At 37.9% G+C, this 17,979-nt stretch overlaps 1 protein-coding gene across 1 annotated transcript in view; it reads right to left on the reverse strand.

Moving 5' to 3' along the window:
* LOC107592533 (neural-cadherin-like) overlaps positions 1 to 17,979 on the reverse strand; it is a 138,894-nt gene that overhangs the window by 29,520 nt on the left and 91,395 nt on the right. The window contains exons 6-12 of the mRNA XM_016282067.1: positions 17,477 to 17,726; positions 16,171 to 16,313; positions 14,541 to 14,713; positions 11,020 to 11,188; positions 10,396 to 10,566; positions 10,295 to 10,365; positions 8,411 to 8,581 (exon numbers count right to left, since the gene is read on the reverse strand). Of these exons, the coding sequence (XP_016137553.1) occupies positions 8,411 to 8,581; positions 10,295 to 10,365; positions 10,396 to 10,566; positions 11,020 to 11,188; positions 14,541 to 14,713; positions 16,171 to 16,313; positions 17,477 to 17,726 (1,148 nt within the window). The remainder of the gene's footprint in view (positions 1 to 8,410; positions 8,582 to 10,294; positions 10,366 to 10,395; positions 10,567 to 11,019; positions 11,189 to 14,540; positions 14,714 to 16,170; positions 16,314 to 17,476; positions 17,727 to 17,979) is intronic.

Raw genomic sequence — 17,979 nt, forward strand, 5'->3', positions numbered from 1 at the left:
CATGAATAGGGAAGATGTGTCAGTAGTGATGTGAAGGTTCCTGTTACATCTAAAACCTTTTGATGTGCATATGGGTTTGTGTGTGTAATTGGGTAAAAACTGCTTGGATGTGCTATAATATTTTATAAGAATTTCTCATTATGAAACACATATTAGAGTAAGATGTAAACACCTTCTCCCAAAGCTCAAACAGGATAATTAGCATTATTTGTGAAAAGGCATCTGAAATCAGCAGAACTGCCGGTCAAGCATCTGCTGACTGCAGCGTGTGAATACATTAGACACGGTTCATCTGTAATCCATCCAATTGCTTATTGAACTGATATTGACAGTTATGGAGTAACTTTTTTGCAGTAGTAGTTTCCAGACTTCAGCCTCACAGAGCTGCATTATACTAACAAAACATAAAGTTACTTAAGGAGTAAGCAATGTATTTTATAACCATAATTAGTATACTATTTATAATGTAATCAGAGCAGTATTTTTTTGGCTCATAATCAGAGATTTTTTTTAATAAATCAAAGCTATAATTTATTCCAGATCCTAATATACTATTTTAACTGCAAAATAACAGTGATTATACCAGTGATGAACATCAGCGCTTATGTTTTATGATAAAAAAAATTTAACACTTAACTACTTCTTGGCTGTTAACCTGAATAAATGGACACTTTCTATTGTTCTCATACCTTGGCTGTGCAACTTTTGAAGTGAAATGCCACAACCTGAAAGCCAAAGTCATTGTTTATTCGGTGTTCAGCCAAAAACATGTGCATAGTACTTGGATACAAGACATGGAGCCAATTTTGGCTTGGAAAATCCAATATTACAGCTGGAACATGTCTGTGTTGAGAATTCACAAAGTCTTTTAGCTGACTAAAACACATTTAACCCAAAACTCCATCAACCAAATGACACAGTAAAGCAATCAAAACATTTCAGTGACAATACAGCTAACGGCACAGCAAAGCCAACTGTCAAAAGTCAAAGATAAAGTCCTAAACCATGTACAGTCATCCAGTGTAATGAATGTTTGCCATACAACATAGGTTATAAAACTTCGACGACAGAGAAATGGGGTGAAAAGGTATAGCAAAATAAAAGTGCATGGAGAGAGATGGAGCAATGACGAGTTATAGAGGGAGAACTCTGTGTCCGAGAACATGGGTCCAGTCAGGCATTAAATCAACCCTGGTCATGGTTTTGAGAGCATCTGCCCACTGCAACACAGAAAACACCTTAAAAGCTCTGTGGCTTTTGCTTCCTGCTTTTAAGGGTCGGTATTGCCATCCGGTATGTGTCCCCCAACAGAAATGGCCTACTCAGTGAACTTATTTGCCACAGTCACTTTGACAGAGAATAACTTCCCTGACCTATGCTACTCTGACAGTTCCACTGTGTCTCAATACTGATGCAGACCTCTGACCTATCAATTTTGAAGTAAATTTCATGATGATTTTCAGGGCCCCCCAACATTCTATGAAATATTTAATTATAATATATATATTTAAATAAATACATGAATTTTAATGAATCTGGGTTGAAAATTTCCCACCCAAATGATCATTAAAGTAATTAGTATATACATTTCAATTTAATATGTAAATTTAAATGTGAGGGGTTAAAAGTGCATGAAATAATGTCACAAAAGTAATAAATACATGAGTAAATAAATAAAAATGGTAAATACTTTTTTTCTTGATGAAAACAAAAAGGTTTTTTTTTTCTTATGCTTTCAAAATTAATAGACAAAATAGTGTAAAATGGCATTCATACAAAGAACTCGTGAAGCCAGAAACGGTCACTTACACACTCTCAACACACCTCAAAACAGCATGTTTTAGTGCTAAGTGACATAAAAAATCTCTCAGAAGTTACCTAGGCTGGCACTCCTGTCTATTGGGACATCTTGCCTTCACTTTAAAACCTTAATTTCAACTAATTCATCATGTAGTTGACATTTCATCCAAAGTGACTTACAGTGCAGTTTCTACAGGGACAGTCCATCTGGAGTAACCCAAGGTTAAGTGTTTTGATCAAGAGTACAATGGTGATATTTCACAGATCAACCGTTGTGGAATTTGGACCTACAGCCTTTCATTTACCAGTCCACCACACCATTCGATTGGTTAACCATCCGTGGGGTTAAACTATTCATACGTCTGAAAGTTCCCCTATTCAACAGAAATCTGGTCAACTTTCAAATCCCAACCTGTCTAATCTTCCCTCCAAGAGTTTATTAGCGGACGTCTCTCAGGCTTGATGAGAACGGCGTTCTCATTATCCATACACACAAACAAGGCTCTTTAAATTACATCCTCAAGGTTGCAATTACTGCTTTTGAAAATGTGTTAATTAGCATTCCTTGAGATAATACCACAATGAGCTGACTGATATTTAAATTTGTAATTAGTTAGACAGAGAGACAGATAGATAGATGAAGAAGAAAGGCGAGGGGGGAGGAAGTGAGAGTGAGAAATGAATAGGAGCACTCGACACACAACAAGCCTACTCAGTGTTGCTAATGAATGCATTATACTGTTTAACAAGCCTAATTTGTATTTAGAGTTCTGAGGATGAATTAGCATGAAGGCTCCCAATGCACAGAACAGATTTGAACAGCCAGTTGCTACAGTTATTTCACATTAGGGAGTTCATACTGTATTTGGAGAGATCGACTGTAATTGTTGTAAAGCGCTTAGTTTTTCAAGTCATATTACAGGGAACATCGGTGTTAAGAGTTCTGGGTGTCGGTGTGGTCGGTGTCGAAAGGAAGGATAAAGAAAATTTGGTTATTTGTCCAATTGACAAGGTGCGTTCCATTAACAAAGGCAGTGATTGCATCTGAATACTTGTGCAACCTGTGTTTTGAAACCCCTCGACTGCAATTATAATCATTCCATCCAACTAAACAAAGTGGGGAGAGGATGACGAAGTAGTTAAAAAAAAGAGTGGTTGAATATGAAAAGATATTGACACTCAACAGAGAGCAGGAAGGAAAGTGATAAAAACCTCTGAGGAACAACACTTATCTTGTTTTCTGACTGAAGAGACACTGAAGGTGACCTCCAGGTACATCCTCCATTAGCAGAGCTATTAGAGTGGGCACGGACACACAGATCTGCTCTGACACATTGCCCCCAGGACCATCACCTTCATATATACACACTGTGGCAAACTTAATGCTAACACGCACACACCCAGACATGCAGAAACCTGACTACAGATATCTTGGAGAGGATAAACAGTACAGCTTTTCTAATACAGCAAAATTTTTCACACTAGTCATGGCTGATTAGGCTAGCTAGTGCTGTTTTGGTACTGGTCTAGCTTGTTGATTCACCTTAAGGAGGCAATAAAACAAGAAGTGCTAGCAATACGAAGTTTCAAACATCATCTAGAATAGTACAAGCTTGAACAGAGAGGGATTTATGAAAGTATAGAAGATTTCTTTCTTTTTTAAAAGAGTTAGCAAGATGCAGTTAAATACTAATTCAAGAGGTTTTTAAATAACGTTAGGGGCTTGGCTGTCCATATAGTGTTAAGAAGATCATTCTATCAGCAAGGAACAGTGAATGAGAAGGTTCTGGAAAAGTGATTTTGTGCCTCTCAATATATTTTGTACCTCTCAAATAAATCTAACACAATGAGAAACTCTTGGCCCTGAATTGGCTACAGGTACAAGCAAGACCATAAATGGAGTGATGGCAGAACAAAGCACATTCTGAGAGCTGTGGTCTCATGTCCTGTATTACACAAAGAAAATCTGTTTACAAAATCAAAAATAACCACTTAAAAGACTGAAATAGATCAGCTGGTGAGATCCGGTGCAGAGAGCTGTTCAAAAAAACGCATCTGGATGATAAGATGGGTAATGGCACTCCCAGTAAAATGAGCACAGCCTGAGGTGCCATGAAATTTGCAATAATTAGAAATCATCTCATTACACAGCAATGGCATCAGAAAGAAAAAGCTGATCAGAGATGCCTTGCAGTGGCGCTTTTTCAGTGCCCATCATAAAATATGCTTCAATGCGGTCACACTGAATATTGTGCCCTAGAAAGTGACAGTTTTACTTGCACTACTAATACCCTGCTAATAACAGAATTCATGCTCTGCAGAGGAAAAGATTGTATAAAAAATACATACATACATTTAAATTACATATATTCATACAGGTGCATCTCAATAAATTAGTATGTCATGGAAAAGTTCATTTATTTCAGTAATTCAACTCAAATTGTGAAACTCGTGTATCAAATAAATTCAATGCACACAGACTGAAGTAGTTTAAGTCTTTAGTTTACATTTACATTTACATTTAGTCATTTAGCAGACGCTTTTATCCAAAGCGACTTACAATTGGGGGATACATAAAGCGATTCTTCTTAAAGAGGCAAACAGACATAAGAAGTGGTTGTAATACCAAGTTCTTAGACATTGTTCAAATAAGTACAAGCTAGAAAGAGAAGGAATAAATAAAGAGAGATAAAATTTATTTTTATTTTTTATGATGAAGTCAAGTAGCTTCGAAAGAGATGAGTTTTCAAGCTGTCGCTTGAAAATTGTCAGGGATTCAGCATTCCGGATAGGGGTGGGAAGATCGTTCCACCAGCCAGGAGTGGTGAACGAGAATGTTCTGGAAAGTGATTTTGAGCCTCTCTGTGATGGCACCACGAGGCGTCGCTCACTAGCGGATCTCAGACTTCTGAAGGGGATGTAAATTCGTAGTAGTGAGTGGAAGTAGGCGGGTGCTGAGCCTGTGGCTGTTCTATATGCAAGCATCAATGTCTTGAAATTGATTCGGGCCGCAACCGGTAGCCAGTGCAAGGAGATAAAGAGAGGTGTAACATGGGAATAAAAGCGAGGCTCCTATCTTCTTGAATGGGGGAAACCAAAATCTACCAAATTTGTCAAGATTACATTTCAAGAATATATTTCAAGACGGCTATAAAAGCTAACAACAGCAATATCAAATACAAATTGTATTGTTATATCAGGCCAGTCCAGTTAATGTGCATGCACTCTCTACAGTAAACAAACTCTATCAAAAAGGCAACAGAGTGCAACATTCGGTTTCTGGAAGTAAAAAAATGCATTCATTTTCTCCATAGAGAATTGATTTTTAACAGTTTTGTGAAAACCTTTCAAGACAAACCCTCCATCAGCCTCAAGGTTATTAATTGTTGGTATAAGCTTTTGTTGAAGGCATCAGTCAGTTTTATTTTCTTTTAATAGTATTTAATCGCCTAATTCCAGGTAAAGAACACTACTCACAAATCCTGAAGAGAACATACACAGAGAAACATTTGATTAAGAGAATTAAAGCAAACAAAGAGCTCATCAGCTGACTACCCTATATGTGATAGCACTCTGTGAACAGCCAGCTTCTTTGGCAATGAATGTTTGTGGCTCCTTGTGAAGGGTGTCAATGATTGTCTTCTGGACAACTGTCTGATCAGCAGTCTTCCCCATGATTGTGTAGCTTAGTGAACCAAACTGAGAGACCATTTTGAAGGCTCAGGAAACCTTTGCAGGTGTTTTGAGTTGATTAGCTGATTGGCATGTCACCATATTCTAATTTGTTGAGATAGTGAATTGGTGGGTTTTTGTTAAATGTGAGCCAAAATCATCACAATTAAAAGAACCAAAGACTTAAACTACTTCAGTCTGTGTACACTGAATTTATTTAATACACGAGTTTCACAATTTGAGTTGAATTACTGAAATAAATTAACTTTTCCACGACATACTAATTTATTGAGATGCACCTGTAGCTGCCTTCCAATGCAAAGACAGTAAATCAGTAAAGAGTGTCTAGTGTCTAAATAAACATCATTATTCAACCTTTGTTTTATTAAAAAATAATATCAACATTTGTCTTGACTTCACCGATCACCTTGGATATATATTTTTTAATTAAGTTTGTCGCAGTGCTGGGATTGCCTCATTCCCAAATGATGCATGAGATATTGCTTTAGAATTTGGACAACAAGCTATCTTATAAGGCAACCAACTGTTGCTGCTTACCTTTTGAAAAAGCCTTCATGTGGAAGTGTTGTTTAAAATGCTGTCTGCGTAGGCAAAGTATGTTTTGGAACAGAACTTCTATCTAGTGTGTCTATGTACTTCCCATTAAGTGTAAACCCTGAAGCTCTTTAAAAACAGGTTAGTAAAAATGACTAGCAAAGCAGTCCATGCACTAAAACCCATGCCGATGCAACCACCCTTTACAAGCCAGCGGGGAAAGAAGGTATTTTAAGATCAAACATCCCACCTAAGCCTATTTTACATCCTGTGGTGAAGAGGAGAACATCCCTGCCATAGTTTGTGCCACTGAGGACTGCTAAGACAGATGCGGAGGTTCATACAGATTGCAGAATAGCTGGCAGCAGCCAGAGGAAGCCGCTAATGTCAGGGAAACACAGTGACTCCATCAGAACTCCTCTTGGCACTCTTCACTGATAAATCTGCTGTATGTGAGGAAATCGGACTTGGAGGACTGGCCTTTTCGCCCCTTTTGAATGAATTAGAATAGAATGTTAAGACAAGCAGTCTGCTTGAGTTTGCTGGACAAATGAGGTTGTTTGTGGATGCTGATCTCTCTTAAACATCATTATTCAACCTTTGTTTTATTAAAAAATAATATCAACATTTGTCTTGACTTCACCGATCACCTTGGATATATATTTTTTAATTAAGTTTGTCGCAGTGCTGGGATTGCCTCATTCCCAAATGATGCATGAGATATTGCTTTAGAATTTGGACAACAAGCTATCTTATAAGGCAACCAACTGTTGCTGCTTACCTTTTGAAAAAGCCTTCATGTGGAAGTGTTGTTTAAAATGCTGTCTGCGTAGGCAAAGTATGTTTTGGAACAGAACTTCTATCTAGTGTGTCTATGTACTTCCCATTAAGTGTAAACCCTGAAGCTCTTTAAAAACAGGTTAGTAAAAATGACTAGCAAAGCAGTCCATGCACTAAAACCCATGCCGATGCAACCACCCTTTACAAGCCAGCGGGGAAAGAAGGTATTTTAAGATCAAACATCCCACCTAAGCCTATTTTACATCCTGTGGTGAAGAGGAGAACATCCCTGCCATAATTTGTGCCACTGAGGACTGCTAAGACAGATGCGGAGGTTCATACAGATTGCAGAATAGCTGGCAGCAGCCAGAGGAAGCCGCTGATGTCAGGGAAACACAGTGACTCCATCAGAACTCCTCTTGGCACTCTTCACTGATAAATCTGCTGTATGTGAGGAAATCGGACTTGGAGGACTGGCCTTTTCGCCCCTTTTGAATGAATTAGAATAGAATGTTAAGACAAGCAGTCTGCTTGAGTTTGCTGGACAAATGAGGTTGTTTGTGGATGCTGATCTCTCTCTGGGTACAAGCTCCAAGACGAATGTAAAATGTGACAGCGAATGAAACGGGCTGAAATAGCAAACAAGATGAAGGCTGGATAAGATGTGACAAGCCTCAGCGGCAAGAAAGTCACAACACTACCTTTGCTTATCAACTGCACAACAAAGCAAGAAGCGTTGTGAGTGAAAACCTCTTCTCTTTTCCAAAAACCAGTGAACTGATGCAAAGGCTGTTACAAAAAGCAGGTATCTTAATAAAAATATTTTTTGAGAAGTCAGAGAAGGCAATCAACTAAGACAAGCATACCAGAATCAACTAAGACAAGCTTAGTGAAAATGAACCCAAAAAGGCAGACAAAGTGAGAAAGATTATGATTACAATATACAGTATTTGTATAATTCGTTGAATACTGAGAAATATTGAAAAATACGTAATAAAAAGAACAGACCAAATTTTTGTGTGTACTGTGTATATTGTATATTTATGCTTATGTCATTTCTCTTGCTTCACCTGTAATTAAATCAATAGTGAGTCAAGTATCTTGTGCACAGTGCACTATGCTATGTAGAGCATGTCACATATTACTTGTCAAAAGGGCAAAATGTGTGTGTGTGTGTGTGCACATACATATATATTAAATTGATCAAAATGTACAATAAAGACATTAACAATGTTACAAAAGATTACATAAAGGCTGTTCTTTTGAACTTTCTGTTCATCAAAGAACCATAAAAAATGGCTATGTAACACCGAAAAATGGAGTAAAGGTGCTGAAAATTCAGCTTTGGCATCACAGGATGAAATTACATTAAAACAATTATATGAAAAAATCTTATCAACCCCAAACTTTTGAATGGTACAGTATATAATTACATATTATTGTAAACGTTAGGAACAGCTGCACAATCTGATTGGCTGAAAAGCCATGCTTTTGTGTTACATTTTGTTTATTATGAAATGTAGTGGTTGTACTTTGTGTTTGGAATATTTCATACTCTTAAAGAAAGCAGAGAGGAAACTGTGGTGGAATATGAATGTCTCACCACTATTTTGGTGTCGCGCGGTGTGTTCTCCGGGATCGTGACCCAATATTCTGCATGTTCCCACTGCGGGGGCTGGTTGTGCACATTGGTGATGATGACAGTGAGGTCGACCGAGCTGCTCCGACTCCCTCCGTCTGTAGCGATGATCTGCTGGCTGATCCGTGATGTCTGTCAGGACAAGAGACAGGTGATATAATCCAGCCTAGGGGTTTATCAGCATACACTGTAATAATACAAGTTGTCACTGATACCGGTGATGACAGGTGAAGTTTTTTCTGTCAACGGAGGTTCAAAGAGGAGAGAAATCCCTGATACTTCCACCTGAAGAATTGGTCTCCATTATCCATTGGATGTTTCACATCCAGAATATCATGTACAGTAGCTAAGACTCTAGATGTTTTTTTTTTTTTACTTTAATGATTCCTTCAAATGACTCCTACTAATTGAAAAGCACTTCTAAAATTGAGTCAGCAGTAAACTTTGCTTAACTGGCTCCAAAATTTTGTGTTGAACACAGCCTGTCTTTCTGTCAGATAGCGTTTTAATGTCAAATCAACCACCGACTTCTCAAAGCTTAAATATCCAGCAAAGAAATTAGACAGACAGCCATTTGTGGGCAGAAAAGTGAAGACGGTGGCATTTCTGCTCAGACCAAATACACACATACACAAGAATGGATGCTTCTTCAACTATGGAAACTTTTGGCCTTATAGACTTACAAAATCAATTCTTAAAACAAATTTCACACTCTCGCTAGTTTAATTTGTAAATTAGTATTTAGTAGGGGAAAAATTGTTGGTCATGTTGGAAATGATGCCATAAGAAGTTAAATAAATAGAATAAATATTAAAATGGTTTATGTGTTTTTCACTCTGTATCGACACTATTGTTTCATATTTTTATGATTGATTTTTATAGTCTAGTATTGAAAGTCTGGGTCTCAGTGAAAAGTTACACAAAGGTGAAGGCATGGTAATACGTTTTCATATAATGAAAAGAAAAAAGGAAAGGAAGAAAAATTATGTTGTTATATGGCAAGATCACTCTCCAAACTGAATAAAGGAAATCATACATATTGTTATGCCTATTATAACAGAACGCTGTCCCTCCAGACTTAAGGCAGACTTAAGGTTTGTATGGATATATATATATATAGCATCTCTTTGGGTCCCTACAATGTTTAGTGAAGTGAAAAGTGACGTGACATGTGGCCAAGTATGGTTACCCATACAAGGAATCAGTGCTCTGCGTTTAACCCATCCTAAGAAGGGGGGGGGGGGGGGGGGAAAGACTGCATGTCCCAGAAACGTTTCAATCTTTCCCTTTAATAGTTAATGAGCTTTTTCAGTACCGCTTTAAATGTGATGAAAAGGAATTCTGACATCAAACTTACTGAACTTATATTTGCAATTATAAATAAAATCACTTAGAAGAGCACAGCATATTTCTCACACTCCTAGGCTTAGCGAGCTTTCCAGGATTGCAAACGATTGCATCTAAAAATGATTAGTGACACGTTTATACTGTGTTCAGCGCATTAAAGCTCACCTTGCTCAGACTGTTATGTATTTTTAATATTGAGGTTTAATGTGTATTGACTACACCCAGGAATCTTGGACTTGTGAATTTGTTAAGCTTGCAAAATCCTTACTGCCCTTAAGTGCAATGTTAAAGGTCCATGTATAAATGTTTAAAGAGTCTACAGCTACAACCTGAGTTGGGACTATGTCATGAATGCCTTCTTGCTTTCCTTTATATATGCAAACAAGCAGAGGAACATATCTTAAGTACAGCCAACAGATCCTATCACTACAGAAGACCATTTGGAAGATTTCATTTCATAGTAACAAATTTAAAAAGTGTCTCTGTAGAAAAAGCTTTTACTTTAGGATTAACATAAGAAAAGTGTGCTGCCTTGTACACTGTAGCTATCATTGGCGTCAGTTTGACCAGGTCTTCAATAAGAGTTGTTCAGTGGTTCTTACATTGGTAGCGGCTGTTCTCAAACTTGGGGTCGTTGTCGTTCTGGTCAGCGATGAGGACAGTGATCTGACAGATGCCGATGAGGGGCTCCTGTGCTTCATCCGTAGCCGTGACCGAGAGTGTATACTCTCGCTGCCTCTCTCGATCAAAACTTACCGCCGTACTGATCAAACCTGCACAACACATACAATGCACATAGATGCAACTCATTGGTGAATTGCTTTTTTATAGATTTCACAAGTTTAATGCAACTAAATGGCATGAATTCATAAACTTTTTTTAGCACACATTAGGATACCAAATTGAAGTCACTCTGTTTCGCATCTGAACAATTAAAAATTTAAGAGAGAAATTAACAATTAAAAAAAGAAATTTCACACACACACATATATATATATATTTTTTTTTAATGTATATTTTATTAAATATAAATAATATCAAATCTGAATAATATTTAATAATTAAATATAAATAATTGTTTGTGTTACATACATCTTAATGGTGTCCAAAAATAAAGAAATGTATTCTACTTATGTTTAAAGAATGAGGTCCATTGACTAGAAACACGTGTCAGCTAAGGCTCAATTGCGTGTAATCTATGATCTGGTAAAGAAGGAAGGAAATACCTGTGTCAGGGTTGATAGTGAACCCGGGTGAGGCCCCGTCCCTCTGCATTATCCCGTACTTGACCTCCCCATTGACCCCAGTGTCGGCGTCGTGAGCCTGCATGCGCAGAACAAAAGTCCCCGGGGGCTGATTCTCCAGGACCAGTGCATTCACGCTGTAGTTATGACACTTTAAAGGAACCAGAGTTTCAGACATGGGTAATAATACAAGAAATACAAGAAATACCAGAAATACGTTCTTTGCAAATTCCTTGGCAAAGGCCAATATCAAGATCTCAAACAAAACTAAACAGTACTAGATTAATGCTGGACATATGATTTCTCATAATAATAGATAAAGAGCAAGAAAAGCGGGAACAGGACACCAAGACATGACGACAGAGAGAATGAAGTTTGTATTTAGGATAAAGTGTTTATAAATTCCTCTTTTGAAGTTCATAATAGGAGCACACACACTCATAATGAGGCATCAACCTCCCTCTTCCTCCTCCTCCTCCTCTTGCTTTCTCATCATGCTCTCATTACAGAGCGGGCATCTGGTGAGCGGTGCCCACAAGGGAGTGGCATGTCAACTTAAGGTGATTAATCAAGTGACTAGATCGATACCGGGGCTAAAAGCTGGAATTAGCCTCCCTCCTAGTCTCTGAAGAGAATTCTTCAGCTTTGCACTTCACACCTCTCACTGTCTTTAGACACACACACACACCCTTCTGAGAGGGCTTAGGGAGGATTTCTCAGTTTAGCAAGGGAAAAGACTTGAACAGGTAGTCTATTGCCATAATCTGCGGTGCTATTAGGAGTGCCGGCAACCAGCAACTGCAAAGCAGGGTGAGGGTTTGCATTCGGCTGAACGTCAAAAAGCATGTGTGGCCAAGATGAGGCAGTGTGAACCTCACAAGCTATCAAGAACATGTCATATTGGTCATATTGCACTTCAAAATCAAAAGAAATGATATCTTAAAATGAAAATGAAAGACCATTCATATTTTTGCATTGTGACAATTTTCATTATGTTTCTGTGGAAGCCTGTTTCACCTACGGAATAAAGAAATAAAAAAAGTAATTGTGACTTTTTATTTAAGAAATTTAGACTTGGTTTTTCTGAGAAATTATGAGACATAAACTCAGAATAGCAAGATATAAACTCAGAATTCTGACTTTCTTTTTTGCAATTTTTTTTCTTAGACTTTACATCTCACAATTATTGTTTTTTTGAACCATACAAATAAAAAAAGGTAATTGCAAATTTTTATCTCACAATTCTGACTTTTTTCTTGTGATTCTGTGTTTATATCTTACAGTTCTGACTTTTCTTCTCAGAATTGCCAGACATAAACTTGAGACAATTGCCAAAGGTAGTAAGGACATCGATAGAATAGTCCATGTAACATCAGTCGTTCAACTGTAATGTTACAAAGCTATGAGAATACTTTTTGTGTGCAAAGAAAACAAAAATAACGACTTTATTAAACAATTTCTTCTCTTCCGGGTCAGTCGATGCGCTTTCACAAGAGTACCACAACATAAGCATGTGATGATGCTGTTGACGCAGGAGCCGGCGTTCTGATGTAGAACCCAGATGCACTGTGACTTGTTTGCAAGCAGAGGAATGTACACGCATGTGTTGTGGTACTCTCGTGAACGCAACACGGAAGAGAAGAAATTATTGAATGAAGTCTTTATTTTTGTTTTCTTTGCACAGAAAAAGTATTCTCGTAGCTTCATAACATTATGTTTGAACCACTGACGTCACATGGACTATTTTACCGATGTCCTTACTACCTTTCTGGCCCATAAAACATTTCAGTTCAGTTGCTGTCTATGCAGGATCAGAAAGCTCTTGGATTTCATCAAAAATATCTTAATTTGTGTTCTGAAGATGAACAAAGGTCTTACAGGTTTGGAACGACATGAGGGTGAGCAATTAATGACAGATTTTTTTTTTGGCTGAACTGTCCCTTTAAGCTTTGGGTTTGTGTTAATGAAATTCAAAGTAATCACAATTCAGCTTGCAAACATATGAAAGAAAGCAGACCAAACCAGTTCACAAACTAAATATAATGATGATGATGTCATTGCTTCCAACTACTTTTGAATACTGAACTTTATATTGACTTGTATTATATATACAGTAACATTCCGCTATACATTATATGTCAATTCAATTTTCACTTTTCTCTTAAAAATGCCAGAACGATAATGCAAATTTGAGGGGGGAATGCAATTGTGTTTTGAACAATCAATTCATAGCTGCACAGAGCATAAAACCATCAAAATTCAAAAGACATTTAGAAACCAAACACTATATTCATAAATTACCATTAATAAAAAAAAGCTTTCAATGTTTGAATATAAGAACATGTTTTGTACAATAAACAAGTTTGGTTCTGCATTGAATCACTGCCTGATGTAAAACGAAGAGTCTTGAAACTAGTCGAGAACCAGTGATACAGAAGGGAAATACTCTGGTCAACAGGGCAGGCATAGAGAGTGAGAAGAAGAAACAGGGCCAGATGTTGCCCCTGGGGCTCACTTAGTGCTTCTATTTCTTATGCATCCCCTGTGCCGGTGAGTAATTCCCCCTTGCAATATTCATAGGCAACAGCAGAGGAGGTGGCGGCGGCGGCGGCAGAAGAAGTAGGGCCTGTGGGGCTCACGGAGAGTGTACAGGGACACGATTCTGCCTCCAACACACTCACACACAGCCCTCCTGCACCACCGGCCTGCAGAGAAAAGCTCTTCCACCGGAGACCTCCAAGAGCCTTTAGATCTCCTTCTGCCAGATGTCTGCTCTTCCCTCAGCTCTGCTTTCACCTGTTTCTTTCTCACTGTGTTGGATTTTGCACATGTTCTTTAATATTTGCTCTCTTTTACTTGCTCATTTTGTAGGGAATTCATGAAATAGCTTTTTAGCCAGATGCGCAATGTAGTCAAATATATTCTCAACATCTTAAAGAGCCAATTCAGATGTCTGGTTCACAGTCTGAGTAAAGTATGTAAGTTCATGGCAGTCTGCTGCATCCTTCACAATCTAACATTCAAAAACAAACCTAAAAACTGAGTTGTGTCATAGAAATTGCGTTCAGCAATGATTCAGAGTTTTTTTGTGAAATGGGATATAAAATGAGACTGTGCATGTCATCAGTAGATGCAATTCATTGTTTATCCTTTATCTTACAGTATGTCTTCTGCTCTTTTATTTCTGTATATTAGCTCCTACCAATTATTCTTTACTTTCTGTCCCCTTAGACGCCATCTCTGTCTCTAAACACTGCCATTAGTGAAGTGTTCACAGTGTCATTGGTATTAAAAGCCTGAGGCACTTCATGCTAGGCAGATTTAATGAGAGAATATTTTTGAATTCTCTACTCATATCTAGACCTATTGAGTCAGGCTCTTCTCCTCTACACATTTTTGGTTATGTTTCTTCTCTGTCCGCCGATTCGGTCTTTCAACTTCTACATTACTCACTAGAATTTTTCAAGATTTTGACACAGGTTTAAGATCTTTTTTAACCTCACCTCATCAAATACTGGCTTGTTGTTGTTGATGTCATTGATACCAACGATGACCTGGGCGGAGCTGCTAAGGGGGAGTGGCCCACTGGCTGCATTGTCATCAGTCGCCGTGACATTGAGGACATACTGAGGCCCGCGCAGTTTAGGAGGAGGACTACGCCGCAGTTTGATGATGCCTGTAAATAATTCAATAAAATGCTTTAGCTCATCTCACTGCCCTTGTGAAAGACAAGTGCGCTTAATTATATTGAATCTGCACTTATATAATAAAATTATATTTTTTAAAAATGGTATTTGCAGATAATATAACATTAATTAAATAAAAGACCAGTTAAAGAGATTATACTTTCAAGACTGTTTCTTAACACACTAAAGTACACTTTTAAAGGGTACACTATATAATAATAAAAGATGAACTTTAAAGCTTTATTTGCAAGTACATTTTAAATCATTGATTTAATCATCTTTTGTCATACTTTAAAGTACACTTATGTGTGCTGACTAACATACTAAAGCACATGTAAGGTACTTGATTATTATTTTAAATGTAGTTTTTCAATATCAATTTCAATAGTCTTAATCATCAGAAGTACGTTATTACAAATATCATTAGAAATGACAGTAAAGGATATTTTAGTTGATCATTAAATCTGGTCAGAGCATTCAGCAGTACAAAAAAGATTTCTAAAGTTCAGCAACTTCATTTAATTTAAAAGTAAATAATAAAACTGTACATTTTAATTTAACTAAAATGAAGTAAAAATTGAGTGCCCAAAAACATTACATTCAGTTCACACTCATACACACACAGTATATTCTATTAAAGGGTATTATTTGCATAATAAGTACATAAATAAGCAAAAAGTGTACTTTGTTTTTCACAAGGGTGTACAACCAAAAGTGTCGCTGTCAAAACTGTTTATGAATACAAGCGCTTTTTTACCCAAGGTGACAACCTCTCAAAATGAAAACATTAATATCTGAAAAGATTGACAACCGCCTTTGTGCATCATGCTTAACAACATGGCAAAATGGGCTTCTTATGGTTGCACATTCACCAAACAACTGAGTAGGGGGTTGTGCGCAAAAAAAAGTGCTGCTGCATCTTTGAAGTGACAAATCCACGCAGCTTTTCTGAGTGCTGAAGCCATGGGCCATCTCTCTGCGCTGGCCTGTAATGGGCTGGGAGGTGGAACAGCCGTGCCAAGAGGCTGATAAGACAGGAGAGAACTTTAGCATACTGCTGTTTTCCAGCTCTTAGGCATAAAATGTGCTGGTAAACAAACGAAAAGCAAACACTGCAAACAAATGCAACCTTGAGACTGAAAGCGCACAGGCAGGCAGGCATGAAAACAGACAAACACTCCATTCACACACAAGTGCACACACACACAAAAAACCAAGAGCTGTAGACCAAAAACAATACAAGTGGTGTTTGCTTTTCCTACAAATACCACAAAAGTGAGTTGAATGATGGATTAAAAGCGCGTGCTGAGCAGACAGGAAGAGGAAACTCCTTTTTTAATGGCTTTGGGTGTTCTTTTTAAAGACAGCATCCCCAAGGCCTTGTACCGGATGCCTGGACGCTGTTACCAGAGCAGCGAGCTTTGAGCTTGGATCCCACTTGACTCACCCTTCTGGTTGTCCAGCTCAAAATTGCTGTCTTCGTTACCCCCAGTGATGGCATACGTTACGCTATCCCCGTCTGGGTCTTTGGCGTGCACAATGGCCACTAGCGTTTCCGGGCCAGCATCTTCTGAAAGAAAGGTTTTATATCTGTAGAAAGAGGGAGACAGAGAGAAATAGACAGACAGATCAGGCTCAGAACATCACAGACCCACCATCTGCTTCCCCTACACGGCCTCTGAAGCATATCCCAGGGTGCACACAAACAACCACGCGGTCCCTGCACTGAGAAGAACCAGCGCAAATTCTAACATAAACACACACACATACTGCAGCTCTAATGATGATATACCACCACCACCTCCTTTATGTGTCTCCTGAACTTCTATCAAGGGAGATGATGTTCTCAAATAGAGCCCTATGTGTGTGTGTGTGTGTGTGTGTGTAGACGGCTCGCTTGCTTCAGTGTGACTGTTGTCTTTCTGCTGAATCGGACTAAATGTCTGCCTCGCCTTCTGGCTACATTCAATAAATACCAGAGCTCAATAGCCTGACGCTCAGCTTTCTTGGGACCTTCTGTTTGCTTCTGCTCTGATGAATTCCCATTGTGACGAAGAATGAGTGTAAAACTGTATATACTTAGGCACTCCAAAGAGATACTAGGAAAAAAGGAAAACTAAAACTAAAATAGAACAGAGAGGTATGAAATATGTAAGTCAAATTAACATAAACTCAAATTACTATTTAATGTCCATTTATTTTATTTTTGATATATTATTTGTAGATATTATTTATATATTTATTTAAGTAGCTGTGAAATAAGTGGAATAATGTAGTCATTGCAAAATAAACACCAATTTTGAAGCCAATGTATCTTGTTGAATGAATGAAATGAATGAATGAAAATCTGCAAAAACTAATTATGTGAGAAGAAAGTGATTTGAGAGATCATTGGTCACTTATACAGTTTTGTATTTATTACATGCAAACATAAATTCAATTTTTAAATGAAAAGGTGGTAAAGCTAAATGAAATTAAAATATATATCAAGCTAATAATAGATTAATATCAGTTAATAAATTAAATAAATTAATATATGAATAAATTAATAAATAAATAAATGTTTAATTTATTATGTGAGAAGAAAGAGACTGTGCAGTGATTTGAGAGATCAATGGTTAATTATATAGTTTAAGTAGTGATTATACGCAAATATTTGATTGCAGATTGTTGTGACTGACCAATCAGAATCAAGTATTCCTGAAAGCTTTGCAATCAAAAGGAAATGGAAAACAGACAGAAAAGAACCATACATAGTTTGTGAAAAGACGGGGGCTTCATCGTTGACGTTGGCCATGCGGATTCGGATGGAGGCTGTGCCTGTGCGAGGGGGCGCTCCCTTGTCCACGGCCACCACCGTGCACTCGTACATGTGGTTGGGTCTTTCATAGTCCAGCCTCTGACTGGGGCTCACCACTCCCTGAGATGAGATGTCAAAGTCCACACTCTGGATGAAGTAGGACAGTTCTGCATTCAGGCCCATATCACAGTCCCGTGCCAGAACTAGAAAGAGAGAGAGAGGGACGAAAGAGCCATGTTAAACTTCATGTCACATTGACTAAAGGCAACAGCTAGCAATAACATAGCAGTAAATTGTGGTGAAGGCAACCTTGGTGGAGATCTGCTCTGGGTCAGGCACTGAAAACAAATCAGTTCTTAATCATCTCTATGCTTTTCTCAGACAGGCCTGGAATGTTCTGATATGGGGGTATTCACTATCAATTACAAGCTTTAATGTCACTATGACCATTGCTTG

This window comes from Sinocyclocheilus grahami, unplaced genomic scaffold (genome assembly GCF_001515645.1).
Source record: "Sinocyclocheilus grahami isolate Dianchi unplaced genomic scaffold, SAMN03320097.WGS_v1.1 scaffold9.1, whole genome shotgun sequence".
Classification (NCBI taxonomy): Eukaryota; Metazoa; Chordata; class Actinopteri; order Cypriniformes; family Cyprinidae; genus Sinocyclocheilus; species Sinocyclocheilus grahami.